General features: G+C 42.6%; 1 protein-coding gene across 4 annotated transcripts in view; it reads right to left on the minus strand.

Moving 5' to 3' along the window:
* Positions 1-446: 446 nt before the first annotated feature.
* The window catches only part of LOC129810541 (inactive N-acetylated-alpha-linked acidic dipeptidase-like protein 2), a 354,237-nt gene continuing 327,700 nt past the window's right edge, over positions 447-26,983 (minus strand). For all 4 annotated transcript variants that reach the window (XM_055861117.1, XM_055861115.1, XM_055861118.1 and 1 more), the window contains 3 exons: positions 10,273-10,366; positions 6,680-6,878; positions 447-3,680 (listed from right to left, as the gene is read on the minus strand). In XM_055861117.1, the coding sequence (XP_055717092.1) occupies positions 3,494-3,680; positions 6,680-6,878; positions 10,273-10,366 (480 nt within the window). In that variant the 3' untranslated portion in view covers positions 447-3,493. The remainder of the gene's footprint in view (positions 3,681-6,679; positions 6,879-10,272; positions 10,367-26,983) is intronic.

Raw genomic sequence — 26,983 nt, forward strand, 5'->3', positions numbered from 1 at the left:
TTACTTTTAAACCTCCCTTTTATTAGACTAGGGGCGTAAATTATAGCACATTTCATATAGAATATTTACAACATACTAAAACACTTGTAATATCATACCAAGGGAGTTATCAATAGACGCAATGGACTTTTCCCAATACCAAACCATTAATTCCCAATAATTGAGGAATTGTATAGTGTTAACACAAATATTTCACAACTGTGATGAACGAATTCAGTTAATAATGCATAACACTAAAACTGAACTATTTCCATGTAGATGTCAACCATTCCATGTATTCCTTCATTGGATAAACAGACCTACAGCCTACATAATAATACAACTAAGCACTTCCTCAAACTGCCATTTTCCTATAACACCCTTGATGATGGCAGTAATTTTTGGCAGTAATTTTCCCTGTCTTTAAAACTCTTTAACATATAAAATACTGTAAAAGAACAACAAGATCATGCCAATGTAGCGTTTATTGCATATGATACCAATGACATGGGGATTCAATACATGATAGTTCCTGCTTGACCAGCTATATTAAGAGATATTTAAAGAAACAAATCCCAAAGGAATTTCAAGTGGCCAAAACCCTGATATCTATTACTTAAGAGACTAGAGACATGATCACAATTTACAACAATATAAGACTTGGTAAACTCACAATCAAGACTCTTAGTGCAAATACATGCAATATTCATGCCAGTCAATGCAGTATTTCATGTAACACATCATGCAACACATCTAACTTGTGTAATATTATATGATTGTACAAAGCATCACATAAATAACTGTATAATTGAAGACATTTGATATAGCCTATTTGAAGCTCATGGTCCAACTAAATGCTACTATATTTTGAGGTACAGTAAGAGCATAACAATCTGCCATTTCATACCACATACTACAGTGAATGATGGAACTACGTCCATACTTACCATGCTTCCAGATAACTCATACCAAAGGCTTGTTGCTGTTACCTTATAAAAACCTTTTTTTTATGTAACAAAAAAAACATTTCACCTGTTCGCCTGTTATAAAGGGCATTTTATATGCTACTATGCATGAACAATGTCCGCTTCTTAATGATAAAATAAACTAATACAAATCCTGTAATGAAGTTATGAAATGGTCCTCTGTAGAAGTCCTCAGAAGAGTATTAATTTACCAATTTTAAGGAATGAGACAACTGGCTTTTTATAATTTCTCCTAATTTTCATGCCTCTAAAAATGTAGTAGGCCTACTGTTGTTGAATTAATCCTAAACTAATAGGGTTTTATACAGCACACACTTCATTTTTGGTATCGAAATCAAACAGATTCTTCTATTCAAGCAAAATAACAATGTACACATGTACTATTGACATCAGCCGAAGAACCTTTCTTAAAGCATTCATGATTTTCAAATAAAGGCACGTACATAATTTAAAGCTTAGCTAATATTGTAGTCCCTGAATGAAGTGTTCCTAAATAGCCATTACATTTCTTTTGAAAAGTTAAGTCAAGTACAATTTTTTTAACAAAATATCATTAAATCCTTATTATGAATTCCAGTGACCTTTATATCACAAATTTGTAAAAACGTTATCAAAAACACAATCTCTAGTGCAAATGTCTTATAATGATGACAATAATGATGATGGACAAAGGATTACATTGGCATAGGAGACTTTTGGGGACAGTTCCACTACCTTCAAAATCCACATTTATCCTTGAGATGGACACAACAGCATTACAGAACCCTGCAATTAAGAAAATATCACTTAAACCCTCAAAAAATAAGCAAAACAAATGACGTACATTGCAATATGCAGGTTGTCATTTATTGGTATGATTGATGTACTGGAGGCAGCTCTGAAGGGTAGTCACTAGCTGGCACAGCCACAATGTAATAAAATCTGATTTTAAACATAACCCTAACCACACTGCTAACCTTATGCCTAACCCTAGCCTTAAATTAAGACCAAAAAGTGATTTAAAAAAAAAAATCTAATAATTTGTACGATATAATATAGACAATCTTGACTTTGCCTCAAGCGCTTGTAGTGGAAATCGCTCAGCGCTGCCTCGAAGACAAGATTCATCCCAATGAATGTCAACGCTCATGCAAAAATAACACATGAAGTCTACCATGAACAAAGCATAACAAATAAGTTATGTCAAATAACAGCTACTGTAATACTACACATTTCATCATCAGTCCATCCTACTGTATGTACAAATAGAGAAAGTGAGGTTTGTTTTGTAGACAACCACACTACTCTTGTCCATTGGTATTGCCATTACTTCTATATCAAAGTATTGCAGAGACTTGCCTGTTTTTAATAACATTGATCATGGAGGGCTCCAAGTAATTCAGAGTTATTAGAAAAATACGGATATCACATTTCACTTTGGATACGAGACATTATCAAAGATTAATTATTATTTTTCAATATATCAAAGTAGAAGAAAAAAACATCCAATAAAAGCACACATCTGGTAGAGAACATTTTACTGTGCTGGTTATTGGATTCAATCATATAGTGCATGAGACACGGAAAAATATAATCATACAAAATGCAGTTTTCAGGGACTTCAAATCAAAATCAAATTTAAGCATCCTTAACGCCAGCTTGGGTCTGCAGTCAAGACGGTAATGCGTATGACTATTATAAGAAGTACGGTTGAGCATGTCAACTGTCAAAACAGGCCATGTCACACCGCTGTCACTGTTTACCTCACCAATCATGCCTCTGTAAATATAGCTAATTTCTCACACACTTACTATAATCCAAACATCATGTTCTCTGCTCTGTCATAGATACACATTTGCCTTGCCTGTAGAATATCACAAGGTACAATGAGAGCAGAACAGAGGGTTGTGTGCTTTCAGCAGAACTAAGAGCATGGAATGGTGTCATACTGTATGTTTTGTTTGAATGTTTAGACAGAGGCAGAGATTGTTCAATAGTGCATATGAGCATAAACACATCCAGCTGGCCTTATAGTGTTTATCCACTCGTGTAGAAACATGCTGTAGTCAGTGACACATTACTCACTTCAAAATGCATGTTTATCTATCAAGCTCTGCGTGGTTGTGAATCGCTCTGTCTTGTAGATTTAGCTCACTCCTGTGTTCCAGTGCTTCTTCACGTTCTCAGTTTATACGTGCCTGTCTGTCTGGCGTTGTTCCAGACAGCCAGACAGACATGTATAAATGAGGCATTAGGACATCTTGGATAGCCCAGCACTTTCATTGACAGCCAGAAGGATCTAGAAGAAATCAACATTGCTTATTGAATGTTTCATAAACCTGAACACATTAGGCGCTCAAGAAGAATAGTGCGAGAAGGTGTCCCGTTCTCTTCATATTGCTTTAGTGTGATCTCTTTGTAAAAAAAAAATGTGCCACACTTCATTGTGCAGAGTGAACTTAGGTATCTGAGGCACGTATGCAGATACCATTGGTCTAGGCAGTGCAGGCATACAGTGCCTCTAACCTTGGCTGATTGGTTTCGTTGGGTCAATTTGTGTCATCTGGACTGTTTTCAAAGAGGTCAAGCCCACAGCGAATTAGTTTTTCAGCTGAATTGATGGCGTTTATTATCAGTGACAGAGACTTGTTTACAGCGTTGTGTTTTAGTGGATCCAGGGGGTACTTCAGTATGGAGAACTGGGGGAACTTCCCATTCAGACTGTACAACAGGTTCCTGGATCACAGGGGAACAAACAGACCACAGGTAAGTATTCACATTCACTAACTGCTAATTTTCCTGTAAAAAAAACCCCTCTTCATTAATAATACCTACTGTATAATTGCTTGACACTGTGAGAGATATTGTACATACAAAATGATCTTGTCACACCCTGTTTTCTGTCAAATATAGGTTACACAATACTGTTGGAAACACAAAACCTTCCCTGTCTATCTATCTGTTTCTCCGTCATTCACACATCCCCTTGGCCCCATCTGGACACAGTAGCAAGAATCAATCTAATTTAGAATCTCAAAACTAAACAGCAGTCAGATACATTTCATGCTACAGGCCATGGTGTAGTCATTTGTAGGTAAAAAATGAGCAGCTTTTGGATCGTTCCTCTTCATGCGTCTGAATCGCACATTGATTTCTTTGGAATCTGGCTGCACAGCCCCTAAGCAGAATAAATAAGGCAATTCTTCTTAGGTAAACAGGTTAGCCTGCCATCATGACCTTCAGGCTTGAGTTTATACAGTGATTAAGCTCCTCTTTTCTGTGGATGAGAAACGCTTTTTAACTTTCAGGTCCTTTTGAGGCTGACTGAGGAATAATTAGAGAACCATTTTGTGTTCCCCTAAAAGGTATGGTTGAGCTTCATTCATGTGAATAAATTAGACTACCCCCCAGGGCCTAGGATGGGCTGTTGACTGAAGAGTGAACTACTGCACAGGGTCTCATGCAGAACTTGATCCATCTCTCAAGGCCACTCATTCTGCAGTGCCAAGGACAAGCGAGTTCACTAAAGTTCTTATAATTTGTGTCTTTCTGAAATTTCAACATGATGTTGTAGTAATAAAAATGTGAACATCAATTGGTTCTTACTTTACATACATGCACCCACATACACATACATAATATGTTAGCCCTCAATACTATTTCTTGCCCTTGAGCAGGCGCTTACTTTTATACTGTAGGACAAAGCAGTTTTGAATTGTAAGGCATTCTTGTTGTCAGAAAGGCTGCATGGTGAAATCCCTCTAAGTGTAAGGATATCTAATATTGATCTCAAGTCCCTTGTAACCCTGCATACTTTTTAAATGGAGAAAGAATTCTCCTGCACAACAGAACAAACTAGGTTTAACTACACTAGTCTGTTCCCCCGGTGTCAGTCACAGAACATCAATTCCTTGCTGACAGCATAAAGACGTTTGTTTTAGCCACTCTCTCAGGCCTTACAGAGTGCTTTTTAATGCCATCCATCTCCTCTGTCTCAGCCTGGTCAAATAATTCACAGCTGTCTCCAATGCCTCACAGTGCTTTGGGGGATACCAGATTGACAGTACAGTATTGTATGTATCAGTATCCATTTCCTAGTAATCATAATTGAATAATAAGTTTGGTTCAGTCGGTTCAGTCTGAACCGTTATCAAATCTTTGATTGCATTTGACAGGAATTGATTATTTACGAAACCTGAGGTGAGGAAGTTCAGCTCATCCTTTTCACTATGAGCTTCCTGGCATGCTGTTTCTGTTTCCTCTCCTATAACTATTAGAAACAGCTACGTTTCTCTCAGACAAAGGGCATGAATTCCCATTAGTGGTCTGGGTAATAAGTGTACACACAGCACAGTGGGGAAACAGAGGGGCCAGTCAGTTGGGACTAATTCCCAGCAGTAACAGGGAGTGTGCTCAGAGTGCGGTAATGACTAGATACTGGCTTGTAAGGGCCCAGAGCACCTGATCTATTTCATACACCTTGATCTAATTTAAATCACATCACACCAGGATATGCTGATTACCATCTGATTACAATCACATGTCTCTTTGACAACTGCAGTTTCTCGTATGGTATACCCGGCATCTGTACGAAGTAATTAAACAAACAACAACACGATTGGTGGGAGTCAGACAGGTTCAACACTCACAGGAAAAAAATATTGCAATTCCCATGGTCAGCACAGGGAATATATATACTGCATATCTCTCTATGTATGTTGATTGTTGTTGTCTATCTATGTATGTTGACTCTTGTTATAGCTCTGTGTCATGTAGCATCGCACCTGACCCATCATCCTCATGCAAATTACAGTAATGCCATGAACATTCTAATGCATCTGAAATCTTTCCCTCCACACACACCATGACCCACCCATCAGCACAATAGCTCCCCTATCTACTGTACTGTATATGCTCCACCAATATAAATGTACTCCTGTGCAAAGCTCACGTTAAACCCAGCATCACCAAGTCTCCCAGCCCTGTCTCCAGTTCTAGAGGCAGTAGGAAGGGAGTCATTATACTGCCCTTTGTAGGATTAGACTGATCTAAAGCTAGTAAAACCACAGTGGTTAGCTAAGTTAATTACATTCAGACAAAACAAAGAAATAGGCAAAATGTAGATTGTGGCATGTACTGCAGATTTCTGAGAAAAGGATACTTCGTTATTAGGGAGCCAATTAAACAGCAATGTTTCTTGAGGATTATTGAACAGTTGAATTCAATGTTTGTGCTTTGGTTCTAATGGTAGCTTAGTGCAATTAGATGTGCATTCAAATTATAACAACAAACATTACATTACACTACACTACAACTGTGCTGGCTCTCAGGGAGGCAGACCCATTCATGGAAAACTAGCTAGCTAAAGGTAATTATAGAGATTCACAGTGATGTGCAGTCAGTAATGTTCCTCGATGGTCTTTCATTCAATAAGAAACAATGGTGCACACTCTAATCACACTCAATAGATGGGCTCCAGGTGGATTGAAAAGTGACTTCATAAAAAGTGTCAAATGTATAGTTCCCATGGTCACCATTATTGACTTAATTGACTAATCACAATTAATAGATAATGTTTAATGAATGCCACAAGGCATTTGAGAGCTTTGTAATTAGCTAGCATATTGTGCCCAGATTTTCAAAGCAGCTCACACCCTTACCTTCACAAAATGTCCTCAGGTAATAGAGTGATGGTATGCTAGCCTAGCACATACAGTACAATCTGCTCCACCTACCTATAGACACCTGGAGGGGGCTGGGGGACCATGAAGCTCTTCTCCAGGTCCCGGAGCACGTCGTTCAGCATGCGGACATGGGAGGGGTCCCTCTCCTTGGGGTCATTGGCTGGACGCATGGTCTCAGACTGGAGGAAGGCTGAGCTCTCTCTGAGGTAGGCAGCTGCTGCCAGCAGTCTGGGGGTCCTCAGGGGATCATCTATAGTACATCAACACAGACACAGGGCAGGGATTGGCTGTTATGGGTAAAAGGTGGAGGTGGACGATGTTTGGTTGGCTAAAATCTAAGAAACCTCTCTTACACTACTGCAACTACCTTCGATATCCTTATCCTTAGCCCAATCTCACCACTCAATTACAACAAAGTAAAACTAGTTCAGAACTATTTTCGATTCATTTTACTCTGCGCTTGCCATAAAATCAGATATGGATATGGGTCTGTTAGTCAGAGTCTTACAACAGCCAGAACCAATTGGACATTAAGGCAACGTCACTGCTTAGAGTCGACATATCAGTAGAACATTCAATTATTCCGTAGTAATTAAAGATTCATTAAAAAGCCCCCCCTGCCATGTATGTAGGGATACTCTAATTGACAGTGTCATTAATTACAACTTATTCAGAGAATGATATGCTCATTAGAAAATAAAAACAAAACAAAGCACATTTACATGTGTCATTATGAATAAATTACATTTTGGTTAATTATGTGACCATATTTATAGTGTTACATAATGACCATCAGGTTAGATTGCACTGCTCACCATTTATGAGTTACATTCATACTATATGAACAGCATGACATGGCTGCTTCTTAGGCATTAAATTATAGACTTCCAACAATGCACTGTCCTCGGCTGTCACCTGTACAGACACATTTCTCTTGCTCTGTTTTTAAATCATGTCAACAACATTTGTGGATGGGTGAAAAATTCATGTGCCGATTATTACATTCAAATTAATTGGTTTGTCCCTTACACAGAAACATATGTGTTATAAAAGGGTTGGCCTCAATATTTCTGTAACACATATGAAATATCAGGTTAACATTTGTTGTTTCAACACTATATGCATGAATCCTAGTCAAGCACTAGAGAGAAAAACATCAATGTCACAACATGTCTAAATAGTGTTTGCTAATAAGCTAGTCGCCACATCGAAAGTTGTCCGTTCCATTATGCCTAAGTGAAAATAACCTTGACTGTGGCCGTGTGCTGCATGCTTATATGTGGCTCCATTAAAGCCTGCTTTTTCTCCATTTCACTTCTCTTTGGTGTTTGTTAGATGAGAGCAAGGCTGGGGCATGGCATTGAGTGGGAGAGTCACAGGAGAATATGTACACCATGCAACTACTCAGGGAATAAAGGAGAGAAAAGACAGGATAAAAATATCCAAAGAAAGCTGTTCCCTTCTACAAATGTAAATGTCTTTCTCCCTACTGAGGGAATAGGAGTTATGAAATATGTGGGAGGATTGCTGTAATCTATCACACATTCTGACACGGAGGGACGTGGAGGGACGATTGTGTTGGCATAGACCCTGCTGAGATTTGATGGATAGAACTTAACACTACTCAGGAAGCCACCTTTAAAAATGTTTAGCACGCACGCACGCACACACACACACACACACACACACACACACACACACACACACACACACACACACACACACACACACACACACACACACACACACACACACACACACACACACACAATTTTATCATTTTCTAGAGCTGATTGGCTTCAAAGTGCAGCTACTGTACTTCTGAAAAAATGCAAGTTACCAAATTGTTCATTTTGAATAAAAAGTGAACAAAAGATTTTGAAGGTTTCAATTAGCCATGCCTGTTTGATCTCAGACAATCCATTACTCGTCCTCATGAATAGTGCAATTTTATGTGGTGTCTGAAAATCCATTTACTGTTCCAATCCCAAAACAGCATGTGGCTGGGCTAAAATCCAGGGATCAACCCAGAAACCTCAAATTATTTATTTACCTCTCTCCCATCTCCGTTCTTTATTTTTAACCACACATATAAAAGCATTCTATATTTAATTCAACCTGTTTGCGACTGAGCTTCTAAAGGCATTAGTTCCCTGACCCTGCGACGGGAGAGACCACGGCCAGGTAATCATTCCATCTCAATCACAGAGCCGCCTCGTTTGTGGACATTAGTCTTGGATAAAGAAGCGGAACCGCAGTGCTTACCACAATGAGGCATCATGAGTAAGTTATACATATCAGTGTTTCACAGTCTAAGCAGCTGTCTGCAATGCAGAGTGAATTGCGAGATAGAAACCTAATTTGTGTTTTAAATGCTTACTGGCCATGATGAGGACCCACTGTATCAACATATTCTCTACAGTACCATGGCTGTATGAGCACTGTATGAGCACCACACAATGTTAACTCAGTGTAAAATGGTACCTTCAATCAAATACAGAATGACAAATATATGGAAAAGGAAGTGTTATACATTTTGTGTGAAATTATTACAATAACGGAAACTACCTTAAAGTAATCAAATATTTGAAACCAATGATATAGCATTTCTAATCATACACGGTGCACCACCTGTGTCTAATTCAGTAGACAGTGACTATGCAGAGCAATGGGAATATGGTTGATCTGATATATAACTACTAGGACACAGTTTTATGGACACTGAGCCAGGAGAGACAAGATTATGTGGTGATTATGCACCTCACCTGTCCTATGCTCGCTCTGTCTGCATGAATATTTAACATTACAACCAAATAACAACTCTGATGCACAAGGTCAGGATGAGAAGTCCCATTTACCAGTTTCCTCTACAAGTCCATGAGAGGTGACAGTAAAGTAAACCAAAGAGGTCTGTAAGTCTGCATTATCATTAATTGCTTTTAAAGTATAGGCTATATCCAATTCTAACTTCCTTTAAAACTACATTGAGCCTTTGGGAGGGAGGGAGGGAAAACCCAAGCTATTGGATTGTTTGATGAAGTAGTGGTGAGATGAAATACCACTTCCTGGCTTTGTCAAATCTTCATTCTCATCCTGTGTGACATAACAGAACTCAGGTCTGAGACGAAAGAGGCAGTCGAGTCCAAGGCTGGCGAAAAGAAAGATGACCCGGCCAGGATTTAAATTTTACAAATGCAAAAATCAAGGTCACTTGGCATTGGACTCATGAGGCGTGATAGAGGCGATCGATATGTCCACCTAAACAGATGATCTGCCTCTAAATCATTCTTATGGGAGAGAGAGAGAGAGAGAGAGAAGGAGGGAGAGGAGGAGAGGGGGACCTGCTGTGGCCTGGTGCTGGCTGGCTGGGTGGGTGGGTGGGTGGACTGCAGATATGAGTTATGCCACTGCATAGACCCACGTGGCTCAGCAAACAACCAGAGCACCAATAGATGCTTCATTCACTTCACTCCGATGTGGGTATTGCACAATAGTTCAATTGTTCATTGTTGTTTTGTCATGCATGTTTGATTCAGTCGAAGATAATAACATAGCAGTACAAATTCAATGATGTCTGAAAAAGTCCTTCATTCATGCAATATCATGAAACGCCAAAGGATAGAATAAACAAGATTGTGTCTTACCTTTGAGTTTATTTTGGACATCCAGGGCGATATCAAGAGGATAGAATGGAAGTACTGGATCATTGACGAGTCGAAGAATGACCTCTGCTGTCATCTAAATAAACAGCAGAACACAGTTTAAAGCCTGTAGTACTGGATCCAAACACAGTTAAATGTGTTACAAATGACTTCTTGGGTGAATCCCATGGTGAATACTACTCATAAAATAATAAAGTATGTTGTTGTTGTATTTGTTGTTGTTTTTGTTGTTGTTGTTTTCCTCCCTGCAAGACACAGTGTGCTCATCAATGCACTGAACCACAAGTGTTAGTTCAATAATATCCTTTACCAGCTTTAGAATGCCATTGCCAATCTACTCATTGATTTGGTTCCACTCTCAGTTGGTAGCTTTCTCTGGATGCAACAAGGCAACACATTGTTCCATATCTTTCTCTATATCTAGACAGAATTCAATACCCGCACAGCTGACCTCCACCCTACCTAATCAACCTTTACTGAGCAACGCAAATCCCATGGAGTATTACATAGACTGATATCAGAGGTGCACTCAGTCAGTCAGCATTCTGCATGTAGGGAATGAGAAAAGGTCACTTATCAGCAGTGTTTCTTCTGCCTGACCTACTCTGGCCTTAGCAGAGAAAAGCAATTGGCCCGCTTCTTTGTGAGGAGTCTGTTAGACACTGACCCCAGTTAGTGTGCTCAGTGACATAGACACCTGTGATGGGTGCTGAGGGTTACTGTTTCCCCCGGCCATCCCCCAGGGTCACCCAGGCTGGGGACAGCCAGGCCACTGACCCCCTCTCTATGGGTGGTCCATAGACCCAGGCTGGACACCACAGACCTCTGTCTTCAGTCCACATTACTGGGGATAACTAGGGGCTGGACACACTCCCCACTCTGGGCTGGACCTCTGGAACCATGACCGTGGGGCATAGAAGATTGGGAGCTGTAGCTAAACATAATCTGTTTACATTTGAGCTACTAGACTATTGCTGAATGATTGTTGTAAAGAAAATCTCAAATGACACTTGTATTTTACTACTGTATACTACCCAGGTTGGTGTTTTAAGATTCTAGTCGAGTATTCCTATTTTATAGCACTTTTCTGGTGTTTATTAAATCACCTACAGTGTAAGTTCTGTAGGCTGCTGGGAAATCAATCACAGAGGGAAAAGATTAGACCATTGATTTGAGTGAAGTGAGTAATAAGCATACATCAAGCCTGTTTAATGTTCCAGACAGAAAAGACCACTGATTTCTTATTTGTGGCCTTGTTTTTGGATCATTGCTCTACGGATGGCAGAATAAAAGCATACAACATAAAGAAGGGAAAAGAAAGGTGAAGGAACAAAATATGACAATGTGAAGGTCCTGGGAAGACAGCAGACCAAACCAGCTGGTTACATGTCCATTCCTTTCCACCAGACTTTCAGAAAAGTGAAATACACTAGTGCGTGACTTCTTTATTCTTCCACATTAATATGTTGATGTAGGTTAGTGATTATACAGTATTTGAAAACAGAGAATTTGACATTCTTTCCCAATATAAAAAAACAGCTCAACTTATTCATTGGAATGCTAACATCAGTGATGCAGGCAGTCTGGAATAATATTTTATAGGCTTAGCATCCAATGATCCCATATTGGCCCCAAAATATCGTTACTAAATATGAATGTCAATGACAGACCAGTTGAATGCTCTAAATTTCCTTCCTAAAATGTAGATATAAGTTGAAATCCCAATTAGGTCCACTTCGTTTGACTGAACTTTATTATTGTATTTGCACCAGGTTAACACTGTGGCCTGTCCTTTCCACTCTCCTGCCTCCCTCTGAGTCTCCCCTCCAGCGCTGAGTGAGATTGCTTACCTGCCCCTGAGAAGCTGTCAGTTTGTCTGTACTGGGGGTTTTAAATCCTGCCTGCCTTTCTCTCCGGGACATGGCCAGGCACTGCAGGGCTTTGTGGGGGAATATATTTGTGTACATTACAGAGTAGGAGAAAGAGTGGAGGAGGAGGAGTCCAAGCAGAGAGAGGAAGCACACTGTGGTTATTGACAGCAGAGGGCTCCCTAGGAGAAGCTTGCAGAGGACCATGCTAATTCACAGCAGAGGAGACAGGACCAATAAAGCTCAGAGCTCAGCTACGTACTGTTGAGGACGTTTGTCTCTAGTGCTGTGTTAACCCATTTCAGGGGTCAACCCACACATCACGGTCAGACAGATGAGTACTACTGCGTGCGTCGTCTTATTTAAAATCAGTCACTGCTGACCGCAAACAATGTTTGTACTGATCAGTGTCAGCTGAGAGAATAGGTTGTAATTCCTGACTCAATGGCCAAAGGGCTTGATAGAGCTTAACTGGTGACTGAAATCCAGTGCATTCTCTGAATAAAACATTAAAACTGAATGATGTAACACTGCATACTGGCACATAATTATAACACATGAGCATGTATAAACACCAGTTTCTTTGGCTGGTAAAATACCAGTTTCTTTGGCTCACCACCATACACAAAGACACACCTCACTTCCATTGTTTCTCAGCCCAGCCAATACCTATACATCCTCACTGGAGATCCATTCCACTCTGTGCACTCCACAAACACTCAGACATTTACAGTTGCAATGCCTCATTATTTTCAGGTACAAAAACTTGTTTTATTTTTAGCCACTCATCTCTTAGATGGTTGGGCTATTACACCTGACTCTATAGCGGAGGGTCCGGGTGGGCCTCTAGCGTCGGTGGCGGCTCCGGTGCGGGGCGAAGTACCCACTCCGCTCGTGGATTCGCCAGCATCAGTGGCAGCTCTGGTGCGGGACTTTGCCCCCGCCCAGACCACGGGTCCGGCCATGGAGCCGGGTAGAGCGCCGTGCCCGTACTGGGCATCGGCGCAGAGGAGGGCCCCGGCCAAGGAGCCGGGTAGAACGCCGTGCCCGTACTGGGCATCGGCGCAGAGGAGGGCCCCGGCCAAGGAGCCGGGTAGAACGCCGTGCCCGTACTGGGCATCGGCGCAGAGGAGGGCCCCGGCCATGGAGCCGGGTAGAACGCCGCACCCAGATAAATTAAACAATTTAAGCCACAGGTTTCTACCGCAATATAAAAGAGGTGGTCAGCATCACACAATGACTAATTTTATGACAATAATCTAAGCCTATTCACTTATTTTATATGACATTAAATTGACAACAACAACAGAAGTTGAAGGCATCCCCATGACCAATGCTGTATCAATAAGTACAGTATCTAAGCAACTGAACCATTAGTACACGAGTTGGTTTGGTGAACTATGCTCACACAGTGCATATAACCTCAGTGGGCTAACACAGTCTTTAGGGACTCAATACCTACATTTGAGTAAGGATGCTAAATCAGTTCCACGATGAAGGATCTCAGATTGAGAATATCTTCACACAGCTTCATCATGTTGATGGCTGAACAGATGGTAGATACTAGTAATGTACAGTTTCCATCAGTTAGGTCTAGAGCCCAGAACAGCGTGAGGGCAACGTTTCTGCAGGGAAATGCACAGACATATTTAAGCAACAGTCAAACATTTGTTTGGGAAAATAACTGATGTCCTCTGCAAATTCCTTTAGCCATAATTAAATTGAACGAAATGACCGGATAACGCCGCCAGCAGACTGTTCAGGCAAATTCACTAAATATTGGCATATCTGAAAGTAAATTACCTTTACTTCCACCAATAGCACCAATAGAGTGACATGTGCTTTTAAGCAAACAATTCCAGTACCACTATAGCATTTATCACATCATGTTCTACAGTCCCCAAGACAACCTCATCATTAGTCTGGTCATGTGCTGGGATACAAACTGGGTGAGCCAGTGATTGTGTCTGGCTAGTGATTTTTATTTGCCAGAGCCCTGTTAGATCACTCAATGGAACTTATTGGTTGGTCCTTAAAATAAGGGCTACCAGAAACAGCACTTAATTAATTAACGGTTTGTGGACCATTGCAGATCCTTGTCTATGTATGCAATATTTCCAGCAAGATTGATTCTATGTCTGGCAGCCTTCTGCTCCCTTCAATAAGATAGCAGATGGCACAGGGTTTGTTAAGGGTTAAATAATAAAGAAGACAGATTGGGGGTTGTTTCTGAGAGCTGGTTTGCAGAGTGTTTGTCACTGCGTATGCTAAGAAGTTCTGCTAAGAAGTTCTGAATACAAGAGCAGGCCTACCTGGACCTGTGCAATCGAAGTGTAGAGAGTATTTCAAATAACTCCATAGGTTTTTTAAATGCGCAAGACCTAACAAAGTTCATTTATAGAAGAAAAACAACTTTGCACAACTTCACAATTTATTTATAATGAGCTAAATCCGTCCCTAACACCCAACATGACAGCATCATAGCTAATTCATTTCCCATATCCAACTACAACGAATATCAATTTTTATGACTCCTAAATGAGATCTATACAGTTCCAGGATAGCATTATGAAGGCATTGTGACAGATGGTTCAAGTAAAGGCTAGCCAATTATCTATAAATGTTTTTTCAATTTTTATAAAATTCTCCAAAACAGGACAGAATCTCAGAGCAGATATAATAGTAGTAAGAATGAATATGCACAATTCAAGCATCTGCTAAAGACTGTGAAGGGCATGCAGGCTTTAAAATGCAAAGAAAACTTGGAGTTGGGTTTAAGCCAGGACCATAATCCAAGTCTCTTTTCTTCTTCCCACTACAGAGGAAAGGTTGCTATTAAAAGGATCAAATGCACTTTGTGGTTCCCAGCACCATATGGTCGCCCAGCATCTCAAAGTGTGTTGCTAGCACAACAAGGACGCCTATGCTAATGGATCTCTCTAAATGCTGGGCCCAAACTAGTGCATGGAGTAATACCTTTAAACCCACAGGGAAGTAGATGAAGAACTGAAGAACGTTGACAGCTTTGATGAGATCCTTTCTGTGCATAAGGCTAAACAGCATTTGGGGCGCAATGACTGTACACATCAAACAGAGGAGTATGTGAGTGTTAAAGTAGTGAGGTGGATAATTGGCGTGTGCATGTGTGTATCTCCTTAAGGGAAAGGGCCTGCATGCCACTGCTCCTGTCATTTACAATCATGAGGCACCAAGAGAGAAGGAGGAGCAGTGATGACAGAACTCTTTAATAAACATAGCTGACAGATTCCTGAGAGGAGTGGCATGACCCAATCTCACATATAATTTCCTAAAAACACAATAAAATGGCACCTCTTTGCCCACTGCCAATCATCCGTGCCACTTTCCAAATTCACCCATCCACCCACCACATCACACCACAGCCCCAGAGACAATTATGATGGATGAGCCAATCAGGATAGGCCAGGGTTTGATGTGCTAGCTTCTTCCTCACCCAATCAACTATTCCATTCTCCTTTGTTATGAGAGTCGGTTGGACTAACATGGATGGCTGTAGCCAGCAGCCATGTTTTAATTTCCTCAGATAGTGTACTATTGATTACATGGTAATAACCATATTTGATTTTGTTCATCTTGTGCATGTGATGCGATGTCTAAGGTCTGGATATCTTGAAGATTTCTGATAAAGAAAACAGAAAATTGCATAGAGAGAAGGAAGAAAACATCACAAAGCGGCACTAACAAAGAGTGAGCTCCATTAATAAAAGCAATGGGCTGTTTATACAGTATGTATTCATCCAATAGTGTGCATGGACACGATTGAGAGGAGTTGCGTTGTGTTTAGTTAATTATTAATCACTGATGTTTTTTTGAAGACATTGCATGCCTGAGAGCTGAATGCAGCGCAACGGACTCAATCTGGGAGCACAGACACTGCTTCCCCCTCAGGAGCAAAGGCAGAGGGTGAACTCATGATGAGGATTTAGGTCTGCATATATTTTTAACAATTTCAATTTAAGTGCCATTTTGCCTAATATTAAATGCAGTTTAGGCTCTCTTAATTGGCTTTTGTGGGACTTCTAAAAACACTGCAGGGTCCATCGCTGAAGTGACTAATACAGTGGATCAGAGAAACGAGAAGCATTTCAAGTGTGAGAAAATAGAGATGACATTTGCTTGAATCAAAGAAACCCAGTCCCAATTCTAAAGCCTAATTAACATTGAATAAAAATAAAGCTTTGCTTATGCATTATGACATAAACAATAAATACCATAGATTTCAGTGTAAATCAGCTTGGTCATAATCAGAGACAATCATCTTTATTCTGATGTACACTGAGTGTACAAAACATTAAGAACACCTTCCTAATATTGAGTTGCACCTCTTTTGCCCTCAGAACAGCCTCAATTCGTCGGGGCATGGACTCTACATGGTGTTGAATGTGCTCCACAGGGATGCTGGCCCATGTTGACTCCAATGCTTCCCTCAGTTGTGTCAAGTTGGCTGGATGTCCTTTGGGGTGGTGGACCATTCTTGATACATGCGGGAAACTGTTGAGCGTGAAAAGCCCAGCAGCTCTGCAGTTCTTGAAACAAACCGTTTAGCCTGGCACCTAGTACCATACCCCGTTCAAAGGCACTTAAATATTTTGTCTTGCCCATGCACCCTCTGAATGGCACACATACACAATCCATGCCTCAATTGTCTCAAGGCTTAAAAATGCTTTCTTAACCTGTCTCCTCCCCTTCATCTACACTGATTGAAGTGGATTTAACAAGTGTCATCAATAAGGGATCATAACTTTCACCTGTATTCATCTGGTCAGTCTATGTCATTGAAAGAGCAGGTGTTCTTAATGTTTTGTATACTCAGTGTATGTTGATATCACGAAGCAAAATGCCCCACAGCCACAAGACATCTCTTTCAACAACCTTAGTTCTCATTTGATGAACAAGTATTCACATAATAACAGATCCAGTGGGTAGAAAGTATATATACCCTTGTATTGAGGTATGCACACCAGCATTTCAAACAAGAACAGTCCTAACAAAAATGACTTTGGGAATTGGTGAAGAAATTTGAAGCTCAAAACTGTTCCAGGATAACTCCCTATGTGCCATCTTGTCTTGATTTTTTGTCTTTCAGTGTGAGGATATGAAGAGGCCTCAGTAGAGCAGAGAGCAATGGGATGTTTAATCAGGAGCTGTGATGGATGAACAGCGAGGCCAGGTTGGGCTGCCCAGGGAACTGCCGCTGCACTCTGCTGAGAGAGAGATGTCTGGGCAGCACCGGATCTGCTGACAAATTACACTCCTCCATTACAATGCACGTCAAATGGGCTTGTGTCAGCTCTCATACAATGAGTCTGCCAGTTGTGTTAGCCAGGTGATAAAGGAGTGTGTCGGCGAGACTGCCATCAAAACAGAGAGTAAAACCCCAGTGTGTCAGGGAAAATGACTCCTTGACACCTCGTCATGTTATATATTAGGGTGCAATAAACTCCCCCATTTAGGCTCCGGCTTGAGAGGTAGAGTGAAGAGAATTCACCACAGTCTCCAGCTACCTGGAATCTTTTTAACTCCTGTTTCTTTTCTTAAAGAGGTAAGCCAGGCAAGTAGTCCAATATCCTCCATGGATTCTCCTTTGCCTACTATTTACCCTATATCTCCTGTAGCCTACATGAGTAGATAGAGGCTTTGATATTAATCAAGCGCAGCCGGTTCAGACAGGAAACCCGAGGATTGGCATCAGCGATGCATCAGCTGACGATTCAGCTGACGTCACACCAATCATATTCAACAAACACTTCCTGCCTTAAAAGATGCACTATGCAAAAATCCCACCGTCATTTCCTGGTTGCAAAAATTCTAAGAGTTCACCTAATTTCAGTTACGTGACAAAACAAACAAGTATGGTGTAGAGAATTATTGTACCATCTAAACTGCTGTGAAGTACATTTTCCATCACCAAAAATATAGTATTTTCATCTGTTTGAAGCTGGAGTACAAAACTGAAAGTAAAAGACGCAAAAACTAAAAAAAAACAGGAAGCATAGCGCACATAGAACAGATCTAGAGTTTCTCAGATCTAGAGTTTCTTAGACTTGCTTTGAATGACAATGACAGATTTACAACTCCCATTTCTATGTGAATTTTGTCAAGTTGTCCCAAAAAGTTACATATTGCAGCTTTAATATGGCAGTCTTTTTAAGCTGATCAGTTTTACACACACAGGTGCTGCTGCCTCTACTGCTGTTGCTTGCTCAATAGTATGCTGTTACATTTTCTTGAACCCACCCACCACCTGTTTGGTTTCGTTTCCTTCCTGCAGGGGAATTGGTACAGTGTACCTTGCCCACTTCCTGTAATTATTTTCATCTTAACATGATGCATGCTCTGGCAGTGAGATTCCCAGAAGGAGCAGAGCCTGACGCAAAGACTAACGTATTGAATGTATTGTGATCTTATCTAATAAATGGTTAAATTAATACGTGGCGTTTTCTGTCTGAACTGCTGTTGCTAGCACATTTCATTGCACAGACGATATTTTCTTAAATTAGTCAGAGGTCATGGAATTAATCTCCATTTTTAAGTAAAGAACTGCATATTCAGCTCCATTTTGAAAGTGGGTATGTTTTAGTAGACATACTGTATGTAAAAATGGATTCCACATAAACAGAGTTCTGTTCATGATCTTATGAAACCTAGTCAGATAGAAAAATCTGACCATTTTCAGAAACAAAAACTAAAAAATTGCACGTTTTATCAAATCTAAATGGGACTATTTCATACTCACGTTTGACTGTACAGCATATTCACAAAGAAATCAGGCCCAATATTTCCCTTGACTACTTGTGGAGGAAAAAGCTGAACAGGTCAGATATCAAATTCACAAGTGAAGCTTTTGTGATTTCTCCTTCCCAGTCTAATGAACATCTTGGAGAGTTACACATGGCAGCACTGACAAAGAAACCAATAAATGACAATTAGGAGAGTAAGTCTGACAGAGCACCCCTGACGCATATTAATAGTCACTTTATATTAGTGAGAGAGACTGGCTTCATCCTCTACTGCACCTGTCTGGCTAAAATGGAGCTCAAATAAAGTGAGAATGTGCATGTGATTTCCTAACATGAAAAACAAAGCTGCACTAATAGGGCAGAAGCCAGGGCAATGAATATTGTAGCCGTGACAGTCTGCTAGTCACATAGATCGTCTTACTTGCTACTTAACCTTCCTCTGCTAAAGCCTTAAACCTTATTTTTTGCTATGTATTGACCTGCTAGAAGCAGCCTCTATGGTATGAGAGAGAGAAGTTATGGCAGGACATTCAAGTGTGAATTTCTTATCTCTACCAAGACACAACAAACAGTTTATCCTGACAACTGGAGCTATCCACACATGAGATAAGGTTTGATCCAAATGAAAAAAACGAACTTTCATCCGTTTTTTGCGCTTCACATTTTGCTCCTTAGGGATCTTCCAGGGTAATTGTAGATGATAACGTTGAGTCTTTCAATGGTGTCCGGCCTTGGTGTGTCAGCCTCACACAGCTAGACACAGATGAGCTTGGCACTCCGATTACATTTCTTTAGCCGCAGCTTAGTTTACCTGCCATGTCAAGCTCTCTATAACCCTCCTAACACAGCCCACTACTCCCCAGTCGATCAGGGGGTATAGGTATCAGGCTGCATACAGAGGGCGAGGGAGGCGTGGCATGCCAGCGGCGGTCTCAGCGGGCCGCCGTGTCTCTGGTAGCCAGAGGGTGAGAAATCAAGATGGTGCTCTGCCTCCTGTCATTATAACACCTTGGCAGACCCGCATGCTGCCCCACCCCAACTAGATGACAGACACTTTCTCTATTGACTCTCTCAGTTTCCTGCTGTACCCTCAAGGCAAGAAGTACATGAAAGGATCAAACCAGTATAGCAACTGTATTTAGTGATGAAAACTATGGCAATTTCCAGTTCTCTATTCAATGCCTACACAATCTCTATTATTTTCCTCTCTCTCATATTATTCCACTGCTCCACTGGGTTAGAAACAAACCCACTCCTTGTCAGAATCATCCGATTCATTTTCTAATGACACTTTAAAATGTATGACCAAACCTCACTTAAATGTATGATGGGACAGATTGCAGGAGAGGTTGTCAGACTTGGGGTTAGGAGATTGATGATGAAGAGTCCATCAAGCAGAATCAGTCATCAACCTTCACCTGTTAGTGCTGACTTTAGGCTACCCACCACTTCTCCCTGTTCCCCCTCAGGTCCAAGTTACACAGTCTGTATATACACAATGCAGAGCCTTCACTTTTATCTGGCTAGTTTAATTTCTTCCTTGCTGGCTCAGAAGAGAATGTGCCTAGGAGTCCGCCTCCCCCACTTCCTCCTCCCCTCGCCCCACATCTCCATGCAGCCCCTGACAGCCAGTCTCCTGAGTGACACACTGACTGTATATCCCACTGCTCTACCTTGCTGGGCCGTTCCATTCACCTCAGAGGGCCAGGCTGCCTGGGAGAGAGTCTATGGCAGCTTCATTTAAACAAGTCACCATCAGAATGACTCCATCGCACTCTCTCTCTCTGTGTCCGCCACTTCTTTGTTTCCACTGATTCTCTTTGCTGTCCTTCCTCAGTAAACCTAGTCCCAACCCAGTTGGGGTCTTTACCCATGGCCAGGGTTAATCATCAAGTCTGTCCTGTTCCATTTCAAATACCGGGGCAGTTATTTCCTCCTCAGATGTGTACAAGATAATCGTAGTCATGTACGAGATAACTATTCTATTTCCATTTCTCTATCTCTGCTTCCACAGAGGATGGATGGCATGCTATTACAGCAGGAGAGGGCACTGTGCTTTCTTGTCCATGGTCTAGAGGTCTCAGGTACATATCAGTTGCTCACACAGGACAGAGCGGAATGTGACATGAGATAAGTGCAGCGTCTGTCCGGTAGTGAGGGGCTGGAGCACCTGAGGGTCCGTGGGGGAATCTGCACGCTCCACTAATCCTCAACTCCCTGAGCCCTGTCTCCATCAATCTGGCTCTCTCTGAGAGGATCCATGGCAGTTAGTTCATCTCTATTGCTCTGCATTCACATGTTTACTCATGCGACGTGTTTCTTTCTCCCTTAGAACTAGAACCAAAGAGTTTGTTTTGACACAAATAAAAATTATTCTCTACATATGCTGATAAAAATAGCATAGTTTATAGTTTGTCTAACATTCTGGTTCTTATAATGGAGAAACGGAAATACTGAAGCATTTTAGCCCAATCTCTGTATTTTTTCTTAGCCCATAAAGTTCCTCGGAAATTCCCAAGCTGAGCCAGCGGACATGGAGAGAGCCCCAGTCGCCCAGAGCTGTTCCTCTGGTCTCTCCAGCCCTGAGGTGGCTGTGCTGTGTTGTGCTGTGCAGCCTCCAGTGGGGACACACTGGCGGGGGTGATGGAGTGTATATGCATTTGGGGCTCGCATGATCGATGCCAACCTGCCATGCCAACTCGAGAGGAGCAGACTCAAACACACCTCATACTTTAAAAATTAGCTGCACAGAGTACTACTGCCACCCCTTACCAGCTGGAGCCAAAACCACACATGACAAATGAGGACAGGGAGTGGTAAGCTATGCACAGAATCCCCTGCTACCTTGCGAACAATATGAGAAAGCTCCTCGGAGACAAAGAGAATGAGGTAGACCTAGCTTGCATCTTTGCAACAGGGAACAAGCCCCAGCCACAGAGAGCTCATGAGGGAAATGGGGATAATGAAATATGCACATAAGAATCATCACAACTAATTTGCCTTCACATGAATTATTCTCACCTTCTTTGAGCACCATGCATACAGTGTATACTGTGTAATGCCTTCAGAAAGTATACACACCCCTTGACTTTTCAAACAATTAGCTGTGTTACAGGCTGAATTTAAAATGAATAAAATCGAGACTATATGCCACTGATATAGACACAAAATGCCACAATGTCAAAGTGGAATTATGTTTTTAGAAATGCTTACTAATTATATTTTCTTAAATTAAGCTGAAATGTCTTGAGTTAATAAGTATTCAACCCCTTGTTATCGCAAGCCTAAATACGTTCAGGAGTAAAAATGTGGTTAGTAAGTCACACAATAAGCTGCATGGATTCACTCTGTGCAATAATAGGGGTTAACATGATTTTTTAATGATTACTGATCTCTGTACCCCACACAAACAATTATCTGTAAGTTCCCTCAGTCAAGTAGTGAATTTGAAGCACAGTGTAAGGTTCTGTATTTATTTTCTTAGTCAACCTTGTGTTCCGTTTCATTATGTTATTGAACGTAGCCGTGTTTCTTTGTGTTCTTGAACGTCTTTAATTTTGTTCATTGATTTCACCTGTGTTAGGTACTCACCTGGTCTCATCAGCTCCTTATTAAGTTCAGTTCATTCTGTTTGTGCATTTGTGAGGTATTGTTCGTTTTGACTCTACTAAGCCTTTTCTTAGCTAGTTTTGATTCACCTGCCTGTGTGTCTATCTGTGTATGACCTTTGCCTGCCTGTGACCACGATTCCTGCCTTCCGCGAAGGCGAAATTAACACCTGCCGCAATCTGCGCGTGAATCTATACCTTTTTTCTCCCTGAGTATTCATTACAGAAAACCTCACCTAAAAACGTAATGGATTCAGCGGTGCCTAACCAAGCAAGAGGAGCGTATGGAGGAAATCTGCCATCTTCTCCGCCAGCCTATCTCTACTCCTCCAATACCAGGTATTGTAACCCATAGCCCTCCTTCGTTCATATCCATGCCTGGAAAATATGAGAGTTCACCTGGGAAATGTCAGGAACTTCTGATGCAATGCAGCAAATACATTGAGCACAACCCCACTAACTTCGCCACCGACAAGAGCAGGGTGGATTTTATTGTCTCTACTCAGAGGCAAAGCCCTGGATTGGGCCACCGCCATATGGATTGCCAAAAGCACAGAACTCGGATCCGAGACCCATTTCCACACCCTCTTCAAAGAGGTATTCAATCACTCTCCTTCCGGTCGTCCTATAGGAGACCTCCTCATAGAACTTCAACAATGACACAATTCAGCTGCCGAGTATGCCCTCGAGTTCTGCACCATGGCTGCAGGGAGTGGATGGAGTGAGGCTGCTTTATTTACCGACGAGGGCTCAACAGGGACTTCAGGCGAAGCTGGCCTGTAGAGGTGACCTTCAGGATTTAAATCTATATATTCGTATGTTCATCTCCATCGACCACCTCATCGCCGACCGCCGAAGAACTCTGCCACCCAGGAACCTGAAACATTGTCTTTCCATGATTCCGTCATCCTGTCCGAGTCTTCCAGAGCCCATGCAGTTGGGCCATGCTCCTCTTCCTTGTATCGAACGTCAAAGGCGGATCCATGAAGGGCTCTGCCTATACTGTGGAGGGAAAAGATAATCTACTCAGCCATTGCCCTATTCATCCCCCACGGAGAGATGAGAAGGGTCGCTCCGCTGCCATGCAGGTAGGCGTGTCCTTATTTCTAAATATCTCCCAGAAGCAATTCTCCATCCCAGTATTGATAACCGTGAAGGGGGTTATTAAGTACGTAGAGAGCTTGATGGATTCGGGAGCAGCAGGTAATTGTATCAATTACCAGCTAGTACAAGAGCTTGACATTGATCTAACACCTGTCACCTCTCCCTTAAGGATTAACACCCTGGACGGGCAGCCATTGAGCACAGGCTTCAATACGCACCTGACACAGAGCGTCACTCTCCAGATTGGAGTTTTCCACACCTAAACCATTCAACTCATGGAACTCTCATCCCTCCCAAACAGCCACTCATCCTCGGACACCCCTGGCTTTGTCATCACGACCCTGCTATCTTGTGGCGACAAGGTGAACTACTGTCCTGGTCTTCTACCTGCTTCATCAGTTGTCTCAGCCTACCCTGCAGAGCCACCACCATTGAGGACTCTGCCTCTGCAGTGCCACCCACCATACCATCTAAATACGCCCAGTACAGCAAAATCAAGGCCACCACATCGCACAGGGGACAGTTCTATTGACTTACTCTCTAGAGTGTCCCCACCGATGGGCCGTGTTTACCCCCTAACTAACTCGAAAAATGAGGCAATGGAGAACTACATTGATAAAACACTTGCAAATGGTTTCATTCGTCCTTCTTCCCCGGCTGCGTCTAGCTTCTTCTGTGTTGGAGAAAAGGACGGTCTCCGTCCATGTATTGATTACCATTCCCTGAATGACGTCACGGTGAAGAACCAGTTCCCTCTTCCTCTGATCCCAGCAACCCTTGAATAAGTGGGCCGCGCCAACATCTATACGAAACTCGACCTGCAAAGTGCATATAACCTTGTTCGTATACGTGAAGACGACGAAAAGAAAACGGCCTTTATCACCGCACGAGGGTACTACAAATACCTGGTCATACCCTACGGCCTTACTAACGCCCCCGACGTCTTTCAATCCTTTATGAACGAGGTTTTCCAGGATACGATAAACGCTTTCTCATCGTCTACATTGATGACATCCTGATTTACTCCCACTCCCTAAAGGAACACATACAGCATGTGCAAAAGGTTCTTTAACGGCTCCTTGACCAGAAAAAAGCACCTTCTATGTAACCTCGGAAAACTTCCTCGGTTTCATACTGACACCTGGAGGTCAGCATGGATGAGAACAAAGTCACCGCCGTCAGTAACTGGACCAAACCCAATACCGTTAAACTCCAACGTTTCATTGGGTTCTCCAACTACTATCGCCGGTTCATTCGGAACTTCAGTTCTATTGCCGCTCCCTTCACTACCCTTACCAGCCAAAAGACGCGGACCCTTCAATGGACTGATACCGCCCTGACTGCTTTTAACAACTTCAAAACGCCTCATCACCTCAGCTCCTGTCCTTCGGCAACCTGATCAGACTCTTCCTTTCACCCTGGAGGTGGATGCCTCTGGAGTAGGAGTAGGAGCCATACTCTCTCACCGGGTGGGAACACCTCCAAAATCACATCCCTGTGCCTTCTCCTCCAGGAAGTTATCCTCCGCTGAGAGGAATTACGATGTGGGGAACAGAACTCCTCGCCATCAAGCTGGCCCTCGAGGAGTGGCGCCACTGGTTGGAGGGCGCACAACATCTGGGGATTTTAACAAGGCTAATCTAAAAACAAAACTCCCTAAATTCTATCAGCACATCGATTGTCCTACCAGGGCTGGCAAAACTCTGGACCATTGTTATACTAACTTCCGCGACGCATATAAGGCCCTCCCCCGCCCTCCTTTCGGAAAAGCTGACCACGACTCCATTTTGTTGATTCCAGCCTACAAACAGAAATTAAAACTACAAGCTCCCGCGCTCAGGTCTGTTCAACGCTGGTCCGACCAATCTGATTCCACGCTTCAAGACTGCTTCGATCACGCGGATTGGAATATGTTCCGCACCGCGTCCAACAACAACATTGAAGAATATGCTGATTCGGTGAGCGAGTTCATTAGGAAGTGCATTGACGATGTCGTACCCACAGCAACGATTAAAACATTCCCAAACCAGAAACCGTGGATTGACGGCAGCATTCGCGTGAAACTGAAAGCGCGAACCACTGCTTTTAACCAGGGCAAGGTGACCGGAAACATGACCGAATACACACAGTGTAGCTATTCTCTCCGCAAGGCTATCAAACAGGCTAAGTCCCAGTACAGAGACAAAATTGAATCGCAATTCAACAGCTCAGACACAAGAGGTATGTGGCAGGGTCTACGGTCTATCACGGATTACAAAAAGAAAACCAGCCCCGTCGCGGACCAGGATGTCTTGCTCCCAGACAGGCTAAATACCTTTTTTGCCCGCTTTGAGGACAATACAGTGCCACTGACACGGCCCGCTACCAAAACCTGCGGGCTCTCCTTCACTGCAGCCGAGGTGAGTAAAACATTTAAACGTGTTAACCCTCGCAAGGCTGCAGGCCCAGACGGCATTCCCAGCCGCGTCCTCAGAGCATGCGCAGACCAGCTGGCTGGTGTGTTTACGGACATATTCAATCAATCCTTATCCCAGTCTGCTGTTCCCACATGCTTCAAGAGGGCCACCATTGTTCCTGTTCCCAAGAAAGCTAAGGTAACTGAGCTAAACGACTACCGCCCCGTAGCACTCACTTCCGTCATCATGAAGTGCTTTGAGAGACTAGTCAAGGACCATATCACCTCCACCCTACCGGACACCCTAGACCCACTCCAATTTGCTTACCGACCCAATAGGTCCACAGACGACGCAATCGCAACCACACTGCACACTGCCCTAACCCATCTGGACAAGAGGAATACCTATGTGAGAATGCTGTTCATCGACTACAGCTCAGCATTTAACACCATAGTACCCTCCAAACTCGTCATCAAGCTCGAGACCCTGGGTCTCGACCCCGCCCTGTGCAACTGGGTCCTGGACTTCCTGACGGGCCGCCCCCAGGTGGTGAGGGTAGGTAACAACATTCTCACCCCGCTGATCCTCAACACTGGGGCCCCACAAGGGTGCGTTCTGAGCCCTCTCCTGTACTCCCTGTTCACCCACTCCAGAGGGTAGTGAGGTCGGCAGAACGCATCACCCGGCGCAAACTACCTGCCCTCCAGGACACCTACACCACCCGATGTCACAGGAAGGCCATAAAGATCCTCAAGGACAACAACCACCCAAGCCACTGCCTGTTCACCCCGCTATCATCCAGAAGGCGAGGTCAGTACAGGTGCATCCAAGCAGGGACCGAGAGACTGAAAAACAGCTTCTATCTCAAGGCCATCAGACTGTTAAACAGCCACCACTAACATTTAGCGGCCGCTGCCAACATACTGACTCAACTCCAG

Source organism: Salvelinus fontinalis, chromosome 14, assembly GCF_029448725.1.
Source record: "Salvelinus fontinalis isolate EN_2023a chromosome 14, ASM2944872v1, whole genome shotgun sequence".
NCBI classification, from domain to species: Eukaryota; Metazoa; Chordata; class Actinopteri; order Salmoniformes; family Salmonidae; genus Salvelinus; species Salvelinus fontinalis.